This window comes from Muntiacus reevesi, chromosome 2 (genome assembly GCF_963930625.1).
Source record: "Muntiacus reevesi chromosome 2, mMunRee1.1, whole genome shotgun sequence".
NCBI classification, from domain to species: Eukaryota; Metazoa; Chordata; class Mammalia; order Artiodactyla; family Cervidae; genus Muntiacus; species Muntiacus reevesi.
Window position 1 is genome coordinate 237,820,299 of NC_089250.1, and position 21,128 is coordinate 237,841,426.

The window sequence follows — 21,128 nt, forward strand, 5'->3', positions numbered from 1 at the left end:
TACATCATGAGAAACGCTGGGCTGGAAGAAGCACAAGCTGGAATCAAGATTGCCGGGAGAAATATCAATAACCTCAGATATGCAGATGACACCACCCTTATGGCACAGAGTGAAGAGGAACTAAAAAGCCTCTTGAGGAAAGTGAAAGAGGAGAGTGAAAAAGTTGGCTTCAAGCTTAACATTCAGAAAACTAAGATCATGGCATCTGGTCCCATCACCTCATGGAAAATAGATGGGGAGACAGTGGAAACAGTGTCAGACTTTATTTTTTTGGGCTCCAAAATCACTGCAGATGGTGACTGCAGCCATGAAATTAAAAGACGCTTACTCCTTGGAAGGAAAGTTACGACCAACCTAGATAGCATATTAAAAAGCAGAGACAGGTGGCGACGGTGGCGGCGAGCGGTGTCAGAACTTGGAGGGGGGTGCTGACGTCTTCTGGCGGGTGGCGGTGTTGGAGACGAGAGCTTGCTTAGCCAGTATTGCTTCCGTCCCAGGAACCGACGGAAAGAGAGGGAACGAGGGTCACTTTTGGGGGCTGCTGACTTCCACGTACGCGTCGTCGTGAGGAGCCGCAGCCCGGACTCTCCTGCAACCCCTCCGGCTTCCTTTCCGCACGTCTCGAGGCAGCGGCGGCAGAGACAAACGTCTCAGCTCCCCCCACCCCTTCCCCTTGTCCCCCCCCGCCCCTTCACCTTGTCCCCCCCGCCCGAAAGGGCCCTTTCTGCGCCCCTCCCCCGCCCGCGCGATGCTGGACCAGTTGATGGGCACCTCCTGGGACGACTAAGAGGATTTACCAATGAACTCATGTTTACAAGTCCACGATATTATTTTAGCTGAAATGACTGGATTTTCACTGCTGTGTTGGGCTAGAAGGCCCTGGTGGTGGCAACCGCCTGTGTGCCACTGAAAATCGTGCCGATGCCTGGCATACTGCATAAATGGAAGCAGGGTACCGCGTGAGTTGAAACATTGGTCACACTATATAAAGTTTGTATATGTGAATCAGTGTAACTCATACCCATGTAACTGGGGGTCTGACTGTATTTGGATTTTTCTGATAAGGCATCATGGGCTAAGGAAAAGAGCACTGGGCTGAGACTCAGGAGACCTGGTTTCTAGCCCCAGCTGTACCTCTAATTGTAACCTTGGTTGTGAACCATGTGCAATGATGTTTGACCTCTGTGATTCTACATGAAAAGAATTTAACCAGCTGCCCTTGCTGAGTCTTTTGTCATGTCTCCTGAATGCATGCCTTCACAGTTGTTGATCACATAGCATGGTCATCCACTCACAGCTTAAAAAAATACAGGGAGCATCGGAGAGAATGGGTTCAATGTATCTATGCCTGCCTACTTCAATCTGCAAGGGAGTGTCAGAAAGGCCCCGCATTCGCCGAGCCGAGATACTACTCGTCAACGAATCAAATTCAGTGATGACAGAGTATGCAAGAGTCACCTTCTCAACTGTTGCCCCCATGATGTCCTGTCTGGAACTAGAATGGATCTTGGAGAATGTCTGAAAGTCCATGACCTGGCTTTAAGAGCAGATTATGAAATCGCATCCAAAGAACAAGATTTTTTCTTTGAACTTGATGCTATGGATCATCTGCAGTCATTCATTGCAGATTGTGATCGAAGAACAGAAGTGGCTAAGAAAAGATTAGCAGAAACTCAAGAAGAAATTAGTGCTGAAGTTGCAGCGAAGGCAGAACATGTTCATGAGTTAAATGAAGAAATTGGTAAATTGTTGGCCAGGGTGGAGCAGCTAGGAGCTGAAGGAAATGTGGAGGAATCCCAGAAAGTAATGGATGAAGTGGAAAAAGCACGGGCAAAGAAAAGAGAAGCAGAGGAAGTTTATCGGAATTCTATGCCAGCTTCCAGTTTCCAGCAGCAGAAACTTCGAGTCTGTGAAGTTTGCTCTGCCTATTTAGGTCTTCATGATAATGACAGACGACTGGCTGATCATTTTGGGGGTAAACTGCACCTGGGATTTATTGAAATAAGAGAGAAGCTTGAAGAATTAAAGAGAGTTGTAGCTGAGAAGCAGGAGAAAAGAAACCAGGAGCGCCTGAAAAGAAGAGAAGAAAGGGAGAGAGAAGAAAGGGAGAAGCTGAGGAGGTCTCTATCACATAGCAAGAATCCTAAAAGATCCAGATCCAGGGAGCATCGCAGACATCGCTCTCGCTCCATATCATGAGAACGGAAAAGGAGAACTCGATCCAAATCCCGGGAGAAACGCCATCGCCACAGGTCCCGCTCCAGCAGCCGTAGTCGCAGCCGCAGCCACCAGAGAAGTGGGCACAGTTCTAGAGACAGGAGCAGAGAGCGATTGAGGAGGAGGTACTGAGGTCCATAGGAGGATATGGAACTACCTTTACAGTTTAGACTTGGAATACTAGTGGTTTGAACTTGCATCTGGTAATTTGTACACATTTGTGTGTGTGTGTATAACTTTTTTTTCCCCTGATTATATGGGTACTTCAGAAAGAATATACTTATGAGCCAGAGTAAGAATTGGAAAAAAATTAAAAAAAAAATAAAAAGCAGAGACATTACTTTGCCAACAAAGGTCCGTCTGGTCAAGGCTATGGTTTTTCCAGTGTCACGTATGGATGTGAAGAAAGCTGAGCGCTGAAAAATTGATGCTTTTGAACTGTGGTGTTGGAGAAGACTCTTGAGAGTCCCTTGGACTGCAAGGAGATCCAACCAGTCCATCCTAAAGGAGATCAGTCCTGGGTGTTCATTGGAAGGACTGATGCTGAAGCTGAACCTCCAATACTTTGGCCACCTCATGCGAAGAGTTGTCTCATTGAAAAAGACCCTGATGCTGGGAGGGATTGAGGGCAGGAGGAGAAGCGGACAACAGAGGGTGAGGTGGCTGGATGGCATCACCGACTTGATGGGCATGAGTTTGAGTAAACTCTGGGAGTTGGTGATGGACAGGCAGGCCTGGCGTGCTGCAATTCATGGGGTCGCAAAGAGTCAGACACGACTGAGCGACTGAACTGAACTGAACTGATGAAAATATTACTCTTTCTTAAAAAAAGACACTGGAAAAATCTTTTGTTTCTGTCTCATCTTAGAGGCTCATTAAATCTTAAGATACATTGACTTAAAATCCATCATTATTTTATGTACTGCACAGAAAAAGTACTTAAGAATAGTACTTCAATTTAAACTTTTGACATGCTCTCAATCATAATATGTAGCCTCAGTTCAGAGGGTTACAGTTTTAAGAAGATATTTATCTTAATAAACACATAAGAAAAAAATTCAGCATTACTACTCATTAGAGAAATGCATGTCAAAACCAGGAGTTACCACCTCACACCCATTAGCATGGCTACAGTCAAAAAACCCAGAAAGTGATATTGGAGAGGAGGTAGACAAATTGAAACTATTGTGCACTGTTGGTGGGAATGAAAAAGTGTAGCCTCATTGAAAACATTATGCAATCGCTCAAAAAATTAAACATAGGATGACCGTGTGATCCAGCAATTTCATTTCTGGATATGTATCCCAAAGAATTGAAAGCAGGAACTTGAAGAGATATGTGTACACCCAGGTTCACAGAAACATGATTCATATTAACCAAAAGTTGGAAGCAACTCACGTGTCCATGGATAGAGGCATGGATAAACAAAATGTGGTGTATACATATAGTGGAGTATTATTCAGCCTTAACATGGAAGGAGACTGCATATGCTACAACACAGATGAACCTGAGGACATTATGCTAAGTGAAATAAGCCAGACACAAAAAGACAAACACTGTATGATTGCACTTCTTTGAGGTACTTAGACATGTCAGAATCGTAGAGTCAGAAGTAGAATGGTGGTTGCCTGTGTCTGGGGGATGGTGGGAATGGAGGTACTGTTTAATGGGTGCAGAGTTTCATTACTTAATGCCATTGAACTGCACAGTTAAGTGGTTAAAATGGTAAGCTTTATGGTTAAGTACATTTTACCACAATTAAAAATCTGCTTTTCATGTGTTAGACTTGATGAAATAGGGCATGTTTGCAAATAACTCTCAGTAAGTTCTTTAAGGATAATTTGAAATAGCTTGCCTTTGCTCTGATAATGGAAAGATGGCAGATCAAGAGGGTTTTGAATTTGTATTGCACGTTAAGGGAAACCGTGTTCTTTGTTTTCTCACTCGGGTCCTGTCTCTCTTCTCCTCTCCTCCAGACCTTTGGCATGGCTGAGGAGTACCATCGAGAGTCAATGCTGGTCGAGTGGGAACAAGTGAAGCAGCGAATTCTCCATACCCTGCTGGCGTCAGGAGAAGATGCCCTTGACTTTACTCAAGAAAGCGAGGTGAGTTAAGTCCAGAAAATCACCTGTTATTAAAAATGTCAGGTCAGAAAATACTTATCTGCTTGACTGCTGGCTGACCTGGCACAGCTGATCCCTGTCTTCCTCTTGAAGCCCTTTCTTCATTGCCTTCTAGATGCCCACATTTGCCTGAATTTCCTCCAGCATGGCTGGCTGCTTCTCCTCAACCTCTTGTGCTGAATTTTCCTCAAACTCCTGTCCCAGGGCTCCGTCCTTGACCTGTTCCTGATTCTTCATTAATCACTGCCCTGTTGATCTCTTCTGGGCTTATGGTATTAAATACCTTCTATGTACTTGAAGACTCAAATTCACATCACTGTCCCAAATCCTCTCAGATTCATTTGTTCTAGTGGCCGCCTTGGCTACTCAGGTGTCTCAGAGCCATCAAGCTTAACATGTTTAGAATTGAGTCATGGTAGCAACTGCCTCCAACTCCCTCCCAGCTTTTCTCACAGAGTTTATCATCTTTATAAAGGGCAGTTCCAGTTTTTCACTTACTGAGATCCAACACCTCACATTCATTTTTATCCTACCCTTCTCTTACCTAGACTCTCAAACATGCTGACAAATCCACTTAACCCTTCTCTCAGAATATACCCAGAGTCCAACCACTTTTTTTTTTAATTTATTTATTTTAATTGGAGGCTAATTACTTTACAGTGTTATGGAGGTTTTTGCCATACATTAACATGAATCAGCCATGGGTATACATATGTGTCCCCCCCCGCCATCCTGAATCCCCCTCCCCAACCACTTCTTACCAGCTGTGCTGTTAGCCTTGGGGCCAAGTCAACCAGCATCTCTTGTTCAGATTATTGGACCGATCTCCTAACTGGTTTTTCCATTATCTGTTGCTGTGTAGTCAATCACTGCAAACCATAGTAGCTGAAAACAAGCATTTAGCTTAGCTGAGTGTTTTTTGGTTTGGGATGTCCTGGCCCTGGTGGTCAGGATGTTGGCTGAGACTACACTCCTTGCAGAGCTCAACTCGAAGGGGATCTAGTCCCAGGCTCACTTATGTGCTTCCTGACAAGCCTCAGGTCCTCTCTGGCTCTTGGCTAGGGGTGTGAGTTCCTTGTTGTGTGGGTCTCTTTCGTGCTGCTCACAGCATGGGTGGTGTGCCTCTCCTGGGGCAAGAGTGAAGGATCCAAGGAAGAGTTCAAAGGCCCCTGAGACAGAAACTACAGTCTTTCCATGACTTAATCTTGAAAGTTATATTCTGTTGCCTCTTTGATCAAAGTAAATTACTAAATTCAGCCTATACTCAAGGAGAGAGGATTAAATGAGAGCTTGGATCCCAGGACGTGGGGATTATTGAGAGCCATCTTAGAGGTTGTCAACCACACTGGTCTACTGCTTCTGCCCTTGTACAATCTTCTCAATAGCCAGAGTGATGCTGTTAAACACAGACTAGATCATGTCACACCTCTTCTCAGGATCCTCCAGTGACACCATCTCCTTTGGAGGGAAAGCCGGAGTCTTCGCCCTGACTTCCCAATCTTTCTCTGGCCTGGTCTTGTTGCTTCTCCCAGCTCACATTATTCTGCTCTCCTCATTGCTCTTGCTGCTCCTGCCTTCGATCATCTGGGCTTCCTGTTGCTTGTGCCTAAAAGGCTCTTTCCCTAAATCACTGCATGCCTGTCCTCATTTCCGTCAGATATTACCCAGTGCCATCTTGATGAGGCCTTCCAGGACCTTTACATCTGAAATCCAAACCAAACTCTCCCCATTCAACCCTCCCTATATGCCCTTTTCTTGGTATATTTTTGTTTTTAGCACTTCTTCACTTTAAACCACTTAAAATCACTGTGTGTGTTTTTATGTCTTTATTTTGCTTATTGTCTGTTTCTCCCAGAAAAACTTAAGCTCCAGGAAGGTAAGGACTTTTGTTTGCTGTATTTACTCATATCACCAGTGCCTCGATGAGTGCCTGGAACATATTCGATGCTCCAAAAATATTTGGTAAATAAATCATTTGGCCTTAGCTAACTTTGTGCCAACCAGAGTATTAGGGATGTGTGATTTTAGAGTGGGTATGTTATATAAGGTTTATCTCTTACTTATCCTGGAGATCTTTCCTGAGAGGGATTTTGAGGCTGCAACTTGGGATCAGCAGGAAAGTATGTCTTCCTTGATTAGTGATGTCTGCCCTTGGCCAGTGGGAACTGTGGCCATACATTCACCATACCAGTGTTGGGGAGAGAATGACTTTAGGGTTCTAATCCTAGCTTCACCACTGACTAGTTCTGATACGACATCCACGTTATTATTTATATATTAAATATTCAAGTTATTTAACCCTGCAGGCGTTTAGTGTCTTCATTAGTAAAATGGGATTATTGGGAAGATTAGTGATATGTAAAGCCCCTCTCACATAATGATTGTCCTTTGTTATTGTTTAAAAGTAAGTAATTTCAGGGCACTTCTGTGGTGGTCCAGTAGCTAAGATTTTGCCTTTCAATGCAAGGGGTGCTGATTCAGTCCCTGGTTCCAGAGCTAAGATTCCATGTGTTTCAAGGCCAAAAAAGCCATAACATAAAATAAGCACTATTGTAGCAAATTCACTAAAAGACTTTAAAAATGGTCTACATTTTTGAAAAAACAATCTCAAAAAGTAGTTTCAGGCAGTTTGGATGTGCAAGTTAAAAATTATGTCAAAAACTATTAAAATTTATAAAAATTATAGCATTAGACATTCCAAGTAATATTACCAGTGCCTCCTCCGAAGCTGTTTTGACTAACTGATGTTCTTTTCTCATAAAAGATTGGGCACCTAAGGCTCAGTGAGGCTTGCACTGTGCTAGGTGAGACTGGGGGCCGTTGACACTTGGACCATCGTTCTGTTGAAGTCTGGGTCAGAGGTGGGTAGCTTGGCAGTGTCATGCCTGCATGATAACGTTCCACATCCTGTGTCTACAGATTTGCTCCTGGTTTAAAACCAAGTTTTTCTATTAAATTAGCCCCCAAATAAATAGATGCTAAAGTCATTTATCTCAGGAAATTACTCATTAAGGACCTTGTTCCACATTTCTTAGACTCTAAGACTTCAGAGAAGAGCAGAGTCTTGGGGAAAAAAAAAGAGCTGATGTAGAAGATCCTTGGGCAGCCTGATGTTTCTCAATTGCTTATGAGTCTAGGCAGAGAAGTAGAACAGCTCATGGTTTTATAAACTTCATTTTTTAAAACTGTGTTAATAGGTTGTGGTCTGTATTGGGATTTGGAAGTAATTATAAGCTGCTAATGAGATATTCTTTCTTGATTGCTCTTGTCTTAAAAATAGACTAGTCTATTTAGTAGACATTTCTTCCTTGACCTCGAGTCCTCCCTCTTGAAAGGGAGGACTCCTTCTTATTGATACTTCTGGTGTTCTCTGTGGTGACACCTATCAGAATGGATAGCTTTGCTGAAAAAGCTGGCAAATAATGCAGATGGTTCTCTCTTCAGGTTATCCAGGGAATTGCCATTTCTGGAACCCTCATAGGTTTTATTATTTGTTGCTGTTTTGAACTTTCCCCCTAAAGTTTGACATACATACAGAAAAAAATGCACGCGTTATAAGTATATAGCTCAGTGAGTTACCAAAAACGAAACACACCCAGATGAAGAAACCACACTGCCATCCCCCTAGCATCCCCGCCCCCCGTGCTTTTTCATTCACGACCCCTCACCATGACCACCAAGAAAAACACTGTCTTGACTTCTAATGCCATGGATTAATTTTGCCTGTTTTTAAACTCTGTGTAAATGGAGTCATGCTGTAGTGCTCTTGTGTCTGGCTTCTTTTGCTTAACATTCTGTGTATCGTTACATGTAGTTGCAGACTGTTCATTCTCATGGCCAGATAGTATGACTGCAGTATTTTTCCATTCTGATGTGGATGCACATTTGAATAGTTTACAGTTCTTAGCTTTTATAACGAGTGCTAGTGAGAGCATTCTTGTACCTGTCTTTTGGTGAACCCACATTTGCACATCCGTTGGGCACACGTGAGAGGGCAGTTGCTGGCACAAGAGGGTACACATGTGTTCAGCCTTAGCAGATGCTGCCCAGCAGCTTTCCAAAATGGTGTCTCACCGTCCCCTCCCACCAGCACTGTGAGAATTCTTTGTTCCTTATCTTTGCCACACTTGGTATTTTTTGTCTTTTTCAGTTCAACCATTCTGGTGAATGTGTGGAAGAACCATGTGTTTTTCCCATATAATTTTCTTCCAAAAGATGGAAAGGTAGTGTTAGCTCCACTTGGGCAGACACTTTCTCTACCCTCTCTGTAGGAAACCACAGAGATAGGCTTTGGAATTCAGCAGGCCTGAGTTCCCGGGCCTCTGCTGGGAACCACATTGTTCTCGTCCTCGTTGTAAAAGGCCTCTCTTGAAGAATGGTTGAAAGGAACGTAGACCGTGTGTAAGGCACCTGGCTCAGAGCTGGCATAGACCGCATGCTTAGCACCTCCCAGCAGTGTTTATGGTGGTAGTTTGTATTTGGTAAGCTACCCAGGTGGGACTAGTGGTAAAGAACCCACCTGCCAGTGCAGGAGATTAAGAGATGTGGGTTCAGTCCCTGGGTTGGGAAGATCCCCTGGAGAAGGGCATGGCAACCCACTCCAGTATTCTTGCCTGGAGAATCCCATGGACAGAGGAGCCTGGTGGGCCACAGTCCACGGGGTTGCAAAGAGTCGGACATGACTGAAGCGACTTAGTACACATCCATGCACACATTGTTAAGTTTATTTTTGTTATTTTAAGATGAATCTGTTCCTTTTTAACTGTCCCTTGATTTATGAAGTGTTTCTGGGAATGAAAAATATCTCATAAGTAGAGGAAATAGTTAAAGTATGACTTGCCATCTAAACCATTCTTTTCTGGGTACTTTATTGTGAAGAATAAGACTGTTGGAATCCGGAGAGTCATTAGCTAGGAAAGAGGCTTCCAGTCATTTGGAGCTGACCTTACATTGAAGGAAAATGTCCAAATTTGGCTAATTTAATATGAAGAGAGGTTTGAGGCTTTTTTTATTTTTTTAAACAAAAATGAACTAGAAGTTGGTTATTCCTGAAACATTTTACCCTCAAGCCTTCTGATAACAGAAGAGCAGCAACACATTAGTAATATCTGTTCCTGGCAAGTTTTTTTTTTTTTTTTTTTTTTTTTTTTTTTTTTTTAATATTATTTTATTAGTTGGAGGCCAATCACTTTACAACATTTCAGTGGGTTTTGTCATACATTGGCATGAATCAGCCATATAGTTACACGTATTCCCCATCCCGATCCCCCCTCCCACCTCCCTCCCCACCCGACTCCTCAGGGTCCTCCCAGTGCACCAGGCCCGAGCACCTGACTCATGTATCCCACCTGGGCTGGTGGTCCGTTTCACCATAGATAGTATACATGCTGTTCTTTCAAAACATCCCACCCTCACGTTCTCCCCCAGAGTTCAAAAGTCTGTTCTGTACTTCTGTGTCTCTTTTTCTGTTTTGCATATAGGGTTATCGCCACCATCTATCTAAATTCCGTATATATGTGTTAGTATACTGTAATGTTCTTTATCTTTCTGGCTTACTTCACTCTGTATAATGGGCTCCAGTTTCATCCATCTCATTAGAACTGATTCAAATGAATTCTTTTTAACGGCTGAGTAATATTCCATGGTGTATATGTACCACAGCTTCCTTATCCATTCATCTGTTGATGGGCATCTGGGTTGCTTCCATGTCCTGGCTATTATAAACAGTGCTGCGATGAACATTGGGGTGCACGTGTCTCTTTCAGATCTGGATTCCTCAGTGTGTATGCCTAGAAGTGGTATTGCTGGGTCATATGGCAGTTCTATTTCCAGTTTTTTAAGAAATCTCCACACTGTTTTCCATAGTGGCTGTACTAGTTTGCATTCCCACCAACAGTGTAAGAGGGTTCCCTTTTCTCCACACCCTCTCCAGCATTTATTGCTTGTAGACTTTTGGATAGCAGCCATCCTGACTGGCGTGTAATGGTACCTCATTGTGGTTTTGATTTGCATTTCTCTGATGATGAGTGATGTTGAGCATCTTTTCATGTGTTTGTTAGCCATCTGTATGTCTTCTTTGGAGAAATGTCTGTTTAGTTCTTTGGCCCATTTTTTGATTGGGTCGTTTATTTTTCTGGAATTGAGCTTCAGGAGTTGCTTGTATATTTTTGAGATTAATCCTTTGTCTGTTTCCTCATTTGTTATTATTTTCTCCCAATCTGAGGGCTGTCTTTTCACCTTACTTATAGTTTCCTTTGTTGTGCAAAAGCTTTTAAGTTTCATTAGGTCCCATTTGTTTATTTTTGCTTTTATTTCCAATATTCTGGGAGGTGGGTCATAGAAGATCTTGCTGTGATTTATGTCGGAGAGTGTTTTGCCTATGTTCTCCTCTAGGAGTTTTATAGTTTCTGGTCTTACATTTAGATCTTTAATCCATTTTGAGTTTATTTTTGTGTATGGTGTTAGAAAGTGTTCTAGTTTCATTCTTTTACAAGTGGTTGACCAGTTTTCCCAGCACCACTTGTTAAAGAGATTGTCTTTTTTCCATTGTATATCCTTGCCTCCTTTGTCAAAGATGAGGTGACCATAGGTTCGTGGATTTATCTCTGGGCTTTCTATTCTGTTCCATTGATCTATATTTCTGTCTTTGTGCCAGTACCATACTGTCTTGATGACTGTGGCTTTGTAGTAGAGTCTGAAGTCAGGCAGGTTGATTCCTCCAGTTCCATTCTTCTTTCTCAAGATTACTTTGGCTATTCGAGGTTTTTTGTATTTCCATACAAATTGTGAAATTATTTGTTCTAGTTCTGTGAAAAATACCGTTGGTAGCTTGATAGGGATTGCATTGAATCTATAGATTGCTTTGGGTAGAATAGCCATTTTGACAATATTGATTCTTCCAATCCATGAACACGGTATATTTCTCCATCTGTTTGTGTCCTCTTTGATTTCTTTCATCAGTGTTTTATAGTTTTCTATGTATAGGTCTTTTGTTTCTTTAGGTAGATATACTCCTAAGTATTTTATTCTTTTTGTTGCAATGGTGAATGGTATTGTTTCCTTAATTTCTCTTTCTGTTTTTTCATTGTTAGTGTATAGGAATGCAAGGGATTTCTGTGTGTTAATTTTATATCCTGCAACTTTACTATATTCATTGATTAGCTCTAGTAATTTTCTGGAAGAGTCTTTAGGGTTTTCTATGTAGAGGATCATGTCATCTGCAAACAGCGAGAGTTTCACTTCTTCTTTTCCTATCTGGATTCCTTTTATGTCTTTTTCTGCTCTGATTGCTGTGGCCAAAACTTCCAACACTATGTTGAATAGTAGTGGTGAGAGTGGGCATCCTTGTCTTGTTCCTGATTTCAGAGGAAATGCTTTCAATTTATCACCATTGAGGGTGATGCTTGCTGTGGGTTTGTCATATATAGCTTTTATTATATTGAGGTATGTTCCTTCTATTCCTGCTTTCTGGAGAGTTTTAATCATAAATGAGTGTTGAATTTTGTCAAAGGCTTTCTCTGCATCTATTGAGATAATCATATGGTTTTTATCTTTCAATTTGTTAATGTGGTGTATTACGTTGATTGATTTGCGGATATTAAAGAATCCTTGCATTCCTGGGATAAAGCCCACTTGGTCATGGTGTATGATTTTTTTAATATGTTGTTGGATTCTGTTTGCTAGAATTTTGTTAAGGATTTTTGCATCTATGTTCATCAGTGATATTGGCCTGTAGTTTTCTTTTTTTGTGGCATCTTTGTCTGGTTTTGGAATTAGGGTGATGGTGGCCTCATAGAATGAGTTTGGAAGTTTACCTTCTTCTGCAATTTTCTGGAAGAGTTTGAGTAAGATAGGTGTTAGGTCTTCTCTAAATTTTTGGTAGAATTCAGCTGTGAAGCCATCTGGTCCTGGGCTTTTGTTTGCTGGAAGATTTCTGATTACAGTTTCGATTTCCTTGCTTGTGATGACTCTGTTAAGATCTTCTATTTCTTCCTGGTTCAGTTTTGGAAAGTTATACTTTTCTAAGAATTTGTCCATTTCATCCAAGTTGTCCATTTTATTGGCATAGAGCTGCTGGTAGTAGTCTCTTATGATCCTTTGTATTTCAGTGTTGTCTGTTGTGATCTCACCCTTTTCATTTCTTATTTTGTTAATTTGGTTCTTCTCCCTTTGTTTCTTAATGAGTCTTGCTAATGGTTTGTCAATTTTGTTTATTTTTTCAAAAAACCAGCTTTTAGCTTTGTTGATTTTTGCTATGGTCTCTTTAGTTTCTTTCGCATTTATTTCTGCCCTAATTTTTAAGATTTCTTTCCTTCTGCTAACCCTGGGGTTCTTCATTTCTTCCTTCTCTAATTGCTTTAGGTGTAGAGTTAGGTTATTTATTTGGCTTTTTTCTTGTTTCTTGATGTGTTCCTGGCAAGTTTTAATAAGGAAAATGATGCTTCAATAGCAAAATTCAATTTGGGAAATAAATTTCCTTAGGATATCATTGAAGAAAAAGATATAATTTTTAAAGAAAGTAGGAATTGAAAGTTTGTTAATAATGTTCCAAGTTTTGGTCTCAATAAAAATGATAGGCTTTAAAGCAAGAAAGAGACTCCTGGCCAAGAACCCCCATGCCCCAGACCTTCCATCTGGCCTGTGCGGAAGAACACCCCCAGTCTGTGCTGCTTGCATGACAGCATGCAGGCTGGGAGCAGCATTGAGAATCCTTGATGTATCTCAGCCAACATTTAAAACAGTATTTAAAGAAGTAAGTTTTTATCTAGCCTCAGTGTGCCATGGCTGTATTGGTGTTAGACATGGTCAGTGCTTTATTGTATTATGTGGGAAATGACTCAGCTTCTCAAGCAGGAGCCTTGACCAAGAAGCTGTTGTAGCTTAATCATTACAGATAGTGAACGGTATATGTTGAATGTAGTCTCTTAATTTTTGATAACTGACTTAATACCGTATTTCATCAGCTCCCAGCTACGCATCTTTTCTATATTTTAGCATCTCTGAAATCAAGATATGTCTTAAATCAATGGTATAGTTTAATTGTCAGCATTTTTCTTTCTTAGTGGTACATAAACATGATGTCTTATAATAGATGGTTAGATTCGGTGGAATACAGCAAAAATATTGACTGACAAAGTTTGAATTTAAAAACCCCAGACTAGATGATTCCAAACTGTATTTTATGGCTCCCTGGTAGTTTCTGAAAGGGCTGGTTTTGTTTCACCTACTGGAATTTAAATAGAATTTCAAGTATGGAAAATGCTCCACTGCTCTTTGAAAAAGAAGTATAAAGAACCAACTCATTTTAATATCAAGCCATAATCACACATGAACACCTTCTTGCACAGCGTTCTGATGGTTGAACGTACTTGTAAAAATTCAGCCTCTGTCCTCCACCCCAAACCTAACATAACCTCTGACATCCTGTCCTTTCAATTCCCTCTTCTGTCTTTATGTGCACAGTTATACGTTTATGTCCATCCAGTCAATTTATTATCTTTTCCGTAGATGGCAGCATTTTCTATAATAGATGCTACAGCTTAGCATTATGTTTTGTGTTTTTTTAACTTATTTTGGAGCTTTTTCTTGGTTAGTGTAGGTGCCTGTCATTTTTTAGTGGCTGTAATAAATTTCATTGTATAAATGACCCAAGTGTTCCTCCCATTTTATCCATGAAGAGCTATGCCCCAAAGAAGTTAGATATCATTACCCAAAGTCACACAGTCGGGTTGCATTTAGAACCTGGGTCTTCTGGTCCCCAGTTGGTGTTTTTTCCCTAGTAGTACTGAGCTTCTGTGTACAGAGTTTATAGCCAACTACTGTACGTTAGTTACTTTGGTTCTGTTTTGTTTACGTAAAGCCAAAACCTTCCACTTGGAAGTTAAAAACTCTCTTCCTTCAATAGTATCATCACATTTTCTTTTTACTCTGTGCTTATTTTGCTAAAAGTGAATGCTAGTTACATTCCTTTTTTCCTGTCTAGAATGTTCCCTCCTTGGAAAAAGATTTATCTCTGGATATGTTATGTACAAAAATAGCTGCTTGATAAAAGCTTACAGTTACCCTCTGCCACTCCAACTATATCCTCCCAGTTCTGGAATGCTCTCTTAGAAAATAGCTCTTTTACCCTATGACATCCCTTATGTGTGAAATCTGAAAAGAAATGATACAAATGAACTCATTTACAAATCAGACTCAGAGTCTTAGAAAACAAACTTATGGTTGCCAGAGGAGGGAGAGTAGGGGGAAGAGATAGGGAGTTTGGGGTCAACATGTGCACACTGCTTTATTTAGAGTGGATAACCAACAAGGACCTACTGTATATCATATGGAACTCTGCTCCATGTTATGTGGCAACATGGATGGGAGGGGGCTTGGGGGAGAATGGATACGTGTATATGTATTGTTGAATCCCTTCACTGTTGACCTGAAACTACCACAACATTGTTAATCAGCTATACCCCAATACAAAATAAAGTTTAAAGTCTGATTTAAAAAAAGAAAAGAAAATGACTCTTTTGGGAACACCATGCACACTGAGAAAACCCTTCTCATGTCTGTGTTCCGAGAGACCGCTATTTCTCCACAGTATCTACAGACTCCTGGTGAACCCTTTGCTGTCCTCCTGGCCCTGCCCTCCCATCTTCCCTGCCTTACTGGTCTCTTGACTCCGTGCTCCTGGTATCCCCACTGTGATCCAGTCAGGCAGACCTGAAAAGTTTGAAATGTTATCCCCACACAGCACACCGGCGTCCACTTTCCCAGCCCTCCAGCAGCCCCTGGCTTTGAGATTCCTATGAATGTTTGCTGATTCCTCTCCTCAGGCCTGTGCGTATCCACATCCTGTTGGTGGATAATTGACTTTGTGTGTGGTGAAGTAGAGGCTTCGCCAAGGGCAAATGAAGGAAAGCTATGTTTGAAAACAAGCGTATTAAGCAAAATTCATTTAAATGGAAATTTGCAGGCTGAAAACCAACTACTTTTTAAGTGGATAATTTTTAGAATTAGGTTTCTAGTAGTACCAGAAAATATTTCTCAAGGCTGTTTATGTATATTTAGCTGAAACAGTTGTGTCCTTGCAGAAGTATTTTGTGCCGTTTCTTCCTTTCGTCCCTGTTTATTCCCCCCAGTTAGGTTACTGTAATTAACAACCTTAGTGCTCTGTTCTTTCAAAGACTTGGGAATCATCACTTTTCAGAGAGTTAGTTCTGTTCCAGAAAGATGGCTGTGTTATAGAACAGTCTTGACTGTCACAGTGTTACTGAGAACACTCAGAAGTAGAAAATGAGCTGGTGGGAGTTCTGTTCATATAAGAAACGCATGCTCATTGTAGAAAAATAAGATGAGAATTTCCAGCCAGCAGAAAGTGAAATATTGTAGGTTATGTTTCTGTAGTGTGCATATCTGTCCATTGTTCAGCGCTGGGTTTATTCCCATGTTCCTTGTGGTTTATTTTTTATTTAATGTGATAGCATTAGTGTTTACTGGTCAGATGTTGGACAGTGAGCTCTTTCTACTTGTTCCTAGTTACTCCTTGTGAAGTGGGTAGTATTTTCTTACAATTTAATCTTTTCATCTATAAGGTAACTATCATTGCTGCCCCTGTATCATTGCAACAGCTAAAGAAGCCCAGGCCCCACAGAAGCAGTGTACTCAGTCAAGATCACGTAGCTTGTGAGCAGTGGAGCCAGGCTTTCTAAGCCACTGCTCACTTGCTCTCCAGTGGCCATCCTTGGACAGTTGCCCCAGGCTACCCTGGCAGGCAGCATGGCCCCAGACTGTGGATGCAAACCATGGCTCTGCTACTTCTTACTGGAGTGTCCTCCGGCAGTTGCTTTCTGTGCCATTTGGTATCTTTTTCTGTAAAACTGATATAATAAAAGTGTGTCTCTCATAGGGCTGTGGAGTTAATACACGAAAATTAAGACTCTGCTTGGTGTATAGTAGTTGCTCAGAAAGTGTGGCTATTGTCACTGTAACCTGATGGTTTTCAGTCATTTCAGATAGGAATGCCTTCTGCTGTGAATAACTGAAAACTTGAGTTTCTACAGCTTGAAGAGGAATTTATTATTCTCAGCTAACAAGTCTGCAGGTGTGGAAAGAGTGGGGCCTTAATTCACTTGCTCTGCGGTGCCATCAGAGACACGTCTTTGTCTCTGTACACCATTTTTTAGCCCGGCCCCTTCAGGCTCGCAAGATGATTACCGCTGCTCTAGGCATGCTGTTTGCATTCTGCTTGGAATGCTGAAAGGCCATGCCAGGCTCTTTTTTCCCCCTCTGTCAGGAAAAGCAGAAGCTATACTTTGCCTGAATGTACTGCTAGGCTTGTGCTTCCGTCTCACTGGCTAGATCCAGGGTGGTGCATGGCCATTCCCAGCTGCAGTGGACGCTGGAAAGGGTAGTGTGTAGGGGTTAGCTCATAAGGACCTACTGTCAGATTTTCAGAAAATTTGCTATCTAGTTGGTATCACTTGGAATAGCTTGAATTCTGCCAGCGTGGGAGTATCTACACTAAAGAAACCAGCAAATGCTACAAATCAAGTCCCCTTCCCCAAGCCAGTTGTTAAACATTTACCAACACACAATTAGATATGTTTAACTCTATATGCCAGAGGGGGAAGTGGCAGTGACCAGAGGTAAGAGGTAAGGATGTGAAATGTTCATTGAGTCAGCTAAGCGGCAGGATTTACTAAGCTTACCATCTGATAGGGAGAGTTTGAGGCCAACATATGGAAAAGTTTCTTAGTCTTTTTTTAGAAAGAACAAAGTTAACCTTTAGCTAAGTTTCATCCCTGTTGTAAATAAATATGGATCAAAATTAGGTGTGTTCTACTAGGTATTATTTATATTCTTAAATTTCCAACACACTGTACTGTACTGTAGTGAGATCAAATTCAATATTTTGAACAGTAAACTATTTACAGCTCCTTTAATATCAGTGACTGCAGAAAATCAGAGCTGGGAGGACTTCTTGAGGTTGTCTAGGACAGCCCCTTCGTCAGTTTCTCAGATGAGAAAGGAATGTGCTTGACCCCAGACCCCAAAACCAGGGAGTGGAGTGGTCCTCCTGGAACCCAGGTATCCAGACAGTCCAGTGCTCACTCCAGAAGCTGAGGGTTTACAGCTCGCCTTTCTGCCTCCTGGCCCTCCTTCGTCCCTGTCCTGCCCCAGCGCATGCTCATGCAGGTAACCTTCTGCCACCTTGGTGGCTGGGAGGTTTTGCTGCTATCTTCCATCTGCTCCCCCAAAGCCTACTTTAAAACTGCTTTGTTTTAGATTTTAGAGAATAGAGCATTGATTTTTTTTTTTTTTTTAAATGAGAGAAGCTTAAGAATTTGATCTCTGCTACAGTACAGTACGAACTAGATTGGAAGTTTAAGAATATGCCTGATGTCCTTAATTGAAACATAGCTATTTTTGATCCATTTTTGTTTACAGTGGGGAATAAACTTAGCTAAAGATTAACTTTAATCTTTCTCTAAAAAGACTAGTAAATCTTTCCATATATTGGTGTCTAACTCTCCCCATCAGTTGGTAAGCTCTTTGTGGGCAGCCTCTGTGGGCTGTCTTCCTGTCATCCCTGTGGGGATGGGTGTGTTCATGCAGTGCATGTGGCAGGCGGACACTTAACAGATGTTTACTGAACAAATGAATAGATAAATAAAGGACTCAACTTAGACTGACTTTGTTTCTTCGGATGCAGAAAGTTCATCAGTAGCTGTTGCCTTAGTGTGGCCTCTAGATAGGAAATGTCTGAACTTCAGTATTGTGACCCTATAATCTCCATTTCTTCAGCTGTTTAACATGATTGATGGAAACAGGAGACCCACATACACTACAGCCTCACTGGTGTAAAGACATGGACAAGAAAGATGAGGTGGAGTGGGAGCTTGGGATTGAAACCAAATGTTAAAAAGATAGAAACAGCTATTGAGACAACCCTGCACAGTATATTCATCAGATATCCCAGATAAATTGAGATATTTGTCAGCCTCCTGTTATTGAGTTCATTGGGTCCCATGCCTGCTCCCTTACGTGTCCATGATAAGGGAGTCACCTTCTATTGAAAGCCCCCAAATCATTGTTTTCAGAAAGTCTGACTAGGAAACAGACTTCTCACAGCTCTGTTAAAGACAAATGTTTATGATTTTTTTTTTTCTTTACATGACTGAATGCTGTTCTGAACCAATTCTAAATGTATATTTATCTACAGCCAAGTTACATCAGTGATGCAGGACCCCCTGGTCGAAGCTCTCTAGACAGCATTGAAATGGCCTATGCCCGGCAGGTAAGCATGTTCTCAAGGAAGATCAAACCCAGGAAAATCTTCTGTGAGCCTTCTGGAGAGTTAAAAGGAACACAGACTTCATGTGAAAGTCAGACCCTAAAAGCAAGTTGGGTTTTCATTCAGAGGACTTGTTAATATTTTACCATCTAGGTCCCTGGAGAAGTCTGTCAAATTGGGTAATAGAATGACTCAGGTTTGATTTAGGGAAATTGAAATCTGCCTCACACACTGACCAAGGCATTTCATTTTGCATTTGGCAACAGTTCATGTACAGTAAAGCTCTGAGTAATTGCACTGCTGAGCAAATGGAGTTCTATATTAACTGATCACCTGGTTGACAAATGGTATTATCAGAAACCCTGCTCCCTGCCTTGTTGTAGAAAGAAATTTTCTAAATGTTTTTCTGCCTGGGTAAGCATAGTGTACTCACCATTAGTGGATATTACTGTCCTGGAGAAGCTCGTAGTATTTGGGGTGTTGTGGCTCTGGTTGTGTATCATGACCATGTGATGGTGTAAATATAGATTGAGACACTGTGTTAAAGCATAGGGTGTGAAAACTACACGAAACTGCCCTTAGGACAGTACATACCTGGAACTGACTTTCTGAGGAAAGCTGTGCCAACCTTGTGTACTTCATTCTAATTTGCTGCTTTCCTGCACAAAGTATCAAGAAGGAAAACAGTCTTCTTTCTTGAATTGCAGGTGGTGGGCTTCCACCCTCTAAATCATCCTGCACCAGAAGTCACCAAGGAACATGTGTTCGATTGTGACCAACTTCCACAGTGCTATGAGGGGAGAATATGTTGGTGCCACAGTGGCCCTCCACCCACCCCACGCCAGACTCAGTGGAAGGAAGGAAGTGGGCAGTGCTGAGGGCCACAGTGGCACCAGCATATTCTCCCCTCAAAGCACAGTGCCAGTTGTGTCAGCTTGGGACACAAGTCCACCTTCTTTCAACTCCCTCATGTTTCACTAATATTTAGTAAAATATTTAGTAATATTTAGATCTAAATTTATTAGATCTCCCACACTACATCTACATTTTTTAAAATTTCACTTTGATTATATGACTGACTACCATTGCCACAGACATCTCCAGAATTCAGGCCTAATGAAATTACAAGTTTCTGAGGAGAGAAACCATGGATCTTCTGTGTCTGTGAAGACTAAAGCTTTATAAGACTGGTTTTCCAGCACTCAGGACACCATAATGTCATGTCTGTTTACGTGGCAGTCCCCTCCAGTGGAGAGAGAACCTTTATATCCCATGCTGAACACAGGGATGGTCCCTCAGAAATGCTCGTTGAGTGAGTAAACACCACCTTGTCTTTATAATGCTCCTGGAGGCCACATGCTGCTCTCCCCCATTGAGAGCAGAGGGCAGTAAGGTTCGACAGGCTCCTGTTTTGTCTAAAATCACTACCTAGTTCAGTCCTCAGCAGAGCAAGGATTTCAGAATGCAACGAGTAGAACTTACTAGTTTTCACCATCACTGTGTTGGTTCTTTAAAAACATAGTCCAGAGTAATATTGGCCTTTCCATTCTTTAAACATCACATAGTTCCTTTTTCTTGAGAAATTTTACTAAGGAGCCGGGATTCTTGATGAGAGAAATGGGAACTGCAAATGGGCAGAAGTGCTCTTCTGACACATGTGGAGGGCTGCAGCCTGACGCACAGCCCTGGGGTGGGGGCCATTCAGTCCTTTTGTCAGAAGGGTGACCAGACTCTGCTCAGATTCCTAGGAAACAGCAGCTAGAGACCTTCCACTGTCCTGTCTTCCACTTTGGTCCTTGCTCTCTGGGACCGAGGGTCTGCTGGGCAGAGCAGCACAGAACCGCACGTGCTGCTCCTCCCCCAGGGCCACCCTGCTTCCACTCCCCAGGTTAGGAAGGCTGGGGAAGCAGTTAGCTCTGGTGTGTGTTCATGCCGCTGCCCAAAGCTCAGACACAGGACTGAGCAGCTAGCCAGAGGCCTTGCCCTCCAGGCAGTGTGGACAGTCAGCCACTGTGAGGAAGGAAAAGGTTGGCCGAAGCTTCTGACCACTGGGCAGAAGTTGGTTTCAGAACTGCTTCAAGGGGTTCTGAAAAGGAGAGGTGAAAATGGCATTTGTGCCATTTACTCTGCTCTTCCTTTCAGATTTATATCTATAACGAGAAGATCGTAAACGGACACCTGCAGCCTAACCTCCTGGACCTCTGTGCGTCCGTCGCAGAGCTGGATGATAAGGTAGTGCCCAGAGCCGCCCGGGGAGACACGTGGGGTCGGGTGTCTGATGGGATTAGCGGCTTGCTGATTTGGCAGAAGTGTGCTAAAGAGAAATTCTGTGCCTTGGAAGATGAAATTAACTGTTCCTCAGAGTTTTATTTTAAGTAATTTTGAGGTGGTTTTTTTTTTTTTTTTTTTATGGTGATGCTATATATATATATATAAAAATATGTGTATCTTTAATGCATCTTCAAAAGGACCAGCCAAGCTGTGTTTGCTTTGAAGTCCTGTCA

The 21,128-nt window shown here is 41.9% G+C and overlaps 1 protein-coding gene and 1 pseudogene across 1 annotated transcript in view; both read left to right on the forward strand.

The window, feature by feature from the left end:
* The window catches only part of NUP93 (nucleoporin 93), a 109,840-nt gene that overhangs the window by 70,372 nt on the left and 18,340 nt on the right, over nucleotides 1–21,128 (forward strand). The window contains exons 5-7 of the mRNA XM_065925367.1: nucleotides 4,194–4,322; nucleotides 18,553–18,627; nucleotides 20,767–20,856. Coding sequence (XP_065781439.1) covers nucleotides 4,194–4,322; nucleotides 18,553–18,627; nucleotides 20,767–20,856 — 294 coding nt within the window. The remainder of the gene's footprint in view (nucleotides 1–4,193; nucleotides 4,323–18,552; nucleotides 18,628–20,766; nucleotides 20,857–21,128) is intronic.
* LOC136158686 (putative RNA-binding protein Luc7-like 2 pseudogene) lies at nucleotides 1,330–2,408 on the forward strand (annotated as a pseudogene).